Raw genomic sequence first — 5,000 nt, 5'->3', positions numbered from 1 at the left:
TGAGCCACAGAGATATTAGAAAGAACTTTTTTAGTGTCAGAGTGGTTGACAAATGGAATGCATTAGGAAGTGATGTGGTGGAGGCTGACTCCATACACAGTTTCAAGTGTAGATATGACAGAGCCCAATAGGCTCAGGAACCTGTACACCAGTTGATTGACAGTTGAGAGGCAGGACCAAAGAGCCAGAGCTCAACCCCCGCAAGCACAACTAGGTGACTACCCTGGAAACACAAACCGAAACTGTCTCTATTTTCCGCTTGTTACAACTTGTAATAAAGTGTTTACATGTTGGCTTAACGTGTTTATGACGTATTAGAACGTTGTTACAACTTGCTATATTGGTTGTTATAACTGGTTAGGAAGTGTTAAAACTTGTTCGAACGTTGTACCAACGTCGTAGTTTCGGTGTGTGTTTGGCGGGTATACACACAGACACACACACACATTCAAAATACCGCAGTACATACAATTACATACCGAATACAAACATACATAAACATTAACAATATACAACTGCCTGAGAGAACATACACATGAACGTATGAACAACTTAAAGATCTATACAGACATACACACACTCAAACACTATATATAAACACACCAAAGGAATTTCTCTTAAAAAAAAAGTCACAGTTTACCCCCCCCCCCCCTTCCAAACACTAATCCAACCCCACAAAAAACACACACACACACATACTTTGCAACTTTGCAACTTGAGTTTAATGGGTTTAAGTCATCAAAGAGAAACAGCAACACGCCTGAGTGAAGACACATCTTATTACCAAACTTTTGTGACAGACACTTACGATGGAGTTCAGACATCTTACATGTCATGCCTGAATATTTCATATGACCAAAGGCAAAGTTACTTAGAAAATGGTATTAATAATTGTTCCTCTCAGTAGCTAGGGTACTAAGCAATTATATATATATATATATATATATATATATATATATATATATATATATATATATATATATATATATATATATATATATATATATTATTATTAAATATGACCGAAAAAGTAAGATTAATAATTCTAACACGAATTTTCTCAATATTTCTTATGTTTCTTTTCACTGTCGATGGTAATTGAAAAAGCAATTCTCCAAAATTCATTTTTATTTCTAGTCTGACGCGACACTTGAACGCGTTTCGTAATAACTTATTACATTTTCAAAGACTTTAGTTTACACACACAATCTTACTTTTTCGGTCATATTTAATAATATATGTCTACAGGAAAGACTGCTACCAATATATATATATATATATATATATATATATATATATATATATATATATATATATATATATATATATATATTCTCCCTCTACCCCATTCTTAATCTACCTATATTTCTTTACCATTATCTCTCTCTCTCTCTCTCTCTCTCTCTCTCTCTCTCTCTCTCTCTCTCTCTCTCTCTCTCTCTCTCTCTCTCTCTCTCTCTCCCTCTCTCTCTCTCTCTCTCTCTCTCTCTCTCTCTCTCTCTCTCTCTCTCTCTCTCTCTCTCTCTCTCTCTCTCTCTCTCTCCCTCTCTCTCTCTCTCTCTCTCTCTCTCTCTCTCTCTCTCTCTCTCTCTCTCTCTCTCTCTCTGCATTTTTTCTCGCGTAAATCATGCTGGGGCGGCTGGCCATCCATATCTTAGTCCACGCGTCAGTCTGGGGCAGACCAGGAAACAAACTATCTTAAAAGTAAGAAAAAACAGTGACAACCTTGGCTGACGACTCGTATAGTATCCGTTACTTTTATATGAGGGTCAAAGCCCCCACAGGGAGGAGGTGGAGGCTTTGACCCTTCTATTGGGAGTTGAGTAGAGTTGTTTGCCTAGAGTAAGCAGTGCATCTCGTGGTTCAGTGGTTTGAGCGCTATGTGGGGTAGTTACGAACTTGGTGTAGTTAGAGGTCGATAACAACATACCAAATCGTTTGTGTGAGTAGAGTTGTTTGCCTAGAGTAAGCAGTGCATCTCGTGGTTCAGTGGTTAGAGCGCTATGTGGGGTAGTTACGAACTTGGTGTAGTTAGAGGTCTATAACAACATACCAAATCATTTGTGTGAGTAGAGTTGTTTGCCTAGAGTAAGCAGTGCATCTCGTGGTTCAGTGGTTAGAGCGCTATGTGGGGTAGTTACGAACTTGGTGTAGTTAGAGGTGGATAACGACATACCAAATCGTTTGTGTGTTTAACTACTCGAGGTAAGGTAGTTATCAAGTAAATTTTTATAGTAGTTAGTATTGGCTTATTGCTCTTCATAGTCTAATAATTATCCCTTAATGGACAATTAATTTAACGACTTAATGATTAACTCGATTTAACGACCAGTGATTTACCGTTTCAGCGGTTCTAAGAGATACATTTGAGAACAGGTCATTGACCTGTTATCCTGAATATGATATGCAAATCAACAAGCATCTCAATGTAATTTCTGGCTTAGTTTCGCCCCGGATTCAACCAATAGGCTATATAGGCCCTCATTGGTCATTAAATCGAGTGGATACTCATGTGCAGACGAGGAGTCACAATAACGTGGCTGAAATATGTTGACCAAACCACACACTAGAAGGTGAAGAGACCCGGCCAAACACACACCGAAACTACGACGTTGGTACAACGTTCAAAGAAGTTTTAACACCTCCTAACCAGTTATAACAACCAATATAACAAGTTGTAACAACGTTCTAATACGTCATAAACACGTTAAGCCAAGATGTAACAACTTTATTACAAGTTGTAACAAGCGGAAAATAGAGACAGTTTCGGTTTGTGTTTCCAGGGGTATATATATGACGACATTTCGGTCCATCCTGGACCATTCTCAAGTCGATTGTGATTCTCAATCGACTTGAGAATGGTCCAGGACGGACCGAAACGTCGTCGTCCCTTCACTTTCTAGTGTGTGGTCTGGTCAAAGAGTGGATGACTTTCAAGTTGTCTGAAAGTTGTCTGAAAGTTGTCTGAAAGTTGTTTGAAAGTTGTCTGAAAGTTCCTAATAATTATCCAGACAGCAAGTATGAACTTACAGGAGATATCCCATGCATACTCACCAAGGGAGGGAACATACACGTTGAGATAAAGGCAGTCTTCGGCTTGATGTGTCAAGTAATTGGCCAATCGACGAATGTGCATTAACCGCATCTTCGGTACAGTCGCTTCGGATTCTTCCTCCCACAGCTCCGGTAGGTGCTGGGGGCATACCGGGCCATACTGGTCAGCTACCCGTTCCCCAGCCCAGGGACTGGGCGTCCTAGTTGGGCTGAAGCGATTGGAGCCAATAGGCGGGGTAGCGTAAGGGACGCCGAGGAACACTTCCACTGGCCGTAGGTGTTTGTTCGACAGAGGCCGAATGGAGCCCCGTAACTTGCCGTATTTGGTAGTGACGACTCTGGGACTCCGCTTCTCGCCGCCCACCGCCCCTACCATGCTGAGCAGCAGTAGTAGCATCACGCCCACCAGCGGGAAGCTCATGGCGGGGGGGTGCGGGACACCGGCCCCAAAAACCCCACCATCCAGGGCGCGACTCGTCACGCTGCAACCACAGCGCCACCTGCTGCTACTCTGGCTTGCATATTACATGGGAACCCTGCTGTTGCCCTCAGCATCTCACGCCTGCCTTACAGGGCCCGCACATCCCTAGAATGGGCGAAGGGGGACACCCAGCCCTCACACCGCCATCTTGGGGGGCTCTTCCGCTACAAGCAACTATAACTGGAAGTTTTCACAAGTGGCCGCCAGCAGTCACATCACAACCCTCTCCTCGCGTCCACAACCTGTGGGGGGAAAAAGACTCAGTTACATACAACTTAAACATCCATAAACAAACCTAAGTTGTTTGAAAGTTGTCTGAACGTTGTTTGAAAGATGCCTGAAAGTATGGCAGTGTTTCCGACAAACTTAAACATCCATAAACAAACCTAAGTTGTCTGAAAGTTGTCTGAAAGTTGCCTGAAAGTATAACATATGATAACGTATGTGTATGAGGAGTATATATCAATGGCCATCATACGCAAGGTGGAATATGTATGGATGGCCAATCATACGCAAGGTGGGGTGTATGTTGATGGCCACCCATACGCATATATGAGTGCTTATTAATAGCCATCATACGCCAAAATTTACCAACGAAGCTAAGTTTATGGGTTTTATTAGACTGCGTTATTCTGCGTTACTTATAATTACTTTAATATGGGATCTTGTGAAAAATAAGTGATTGGGGTAAGCACTTAATACTTGCAAATTAAGATTGGTTTGTGTACATTTAAAGAGAGATTATGAGTAAGAAGATGAAGTGCAAGATATATGAACGCTTGTTTAATATGCGTACAAGGACCAGGTAGTTCTAAAAGTTGGTGATTAACGTGTACTATAGTTTAGGTAATTAAGGAAAAGTTAGAGAATACTTTATATTTGGGATATTATTGACGCGGTGAGCTGTTGCCTACATACAGGCAGGCTGACTGTCCCGTCAGACTAACAGAATGGAGAGCAGTATTGCAAAATCCTCCACTTACCGAAAATTAGTATATATTATGACGGTAGCATTTTGGCTTATGCTTATCACTGTCTGTTACCAGAAAGTGAAATTATCTACTGTTATTTTAAAGATTTATACGACGAGTTAAAAGGGGCCTCGTAGCCTGGTGGATAGCGCGCAGGACTCGTAATTCTGTGGCGCGGGTTCGATTCCCGCACGAGGCAGAAACAAATGGGCAAAGTTTCTTTCACCCTGAATGCCCCTGTTACCAAGCAGTAAATAGGTACCTGGGAGTTAGTCAGTTGTCACGGGCTGCTTCCTGGGGGTGGAGGCCTGGTCGAGGACCGGGCCGCGGGGACACTAAAAAAGCCCCGAAATCATCTCAAGATAACCTCAAGATGACCCCAAAAAATGGCTTATTTCGTTTGTAGATTTGTCAACAAAAAAGGTACAAGGGCCAGTTGCTTCCTCTTGCAGGAGAGTTAAATGGCCAGGGGCTTGTTGTGGAGACCCGGGAAC

The 5,000-nt window shown here is 42.1% G+C and overlaps 1 protein-coding gene across 1 annotated transcript in view; it reads right to left on the bottom strand.

The window, feature by feature from the left end:
- Nucleotides 1-5,000, bottom strand: part of LOC123770498 (neuroligin-1) — a 130,270-nt gene that overhangs the window by 15,706 nt on the left and 109,564 nt on the right. Inside the window, exon 2 of the mRNA XM_069301751.1 lies at nucleotides 3,055-3,777. Within this exon, the coding sequence (XP_069157852.1) occupies nucleotides 3,055-3,475 (421 nt within the window). The 5' untranslated portion in view covers nucleotides 3,476-3,777. The remainder of the gene's footprint in view (nucleotides 1-3,054; nucleotides 3,778-5,000) is intronic.

The sequence above is a fragment of the Procambarus clarkii genome, chromosome 46, assembly GCF_040958095.1.
Source record: "Procambarus clarkii isolate CNS0578487 chromosome 46, FALCON_Pclarkii_2.0, whole genome shotgun sequence".
Lineage (NCBI taxonomy): Eukaryota > Metazoa > Arthropoda > Malacostraca > Decapoda > Cambaridae > Procambarus > Procambarus clarkii.
This window is presented reverse-complemented; position numbering and strand designations above follow the sequence as displayed.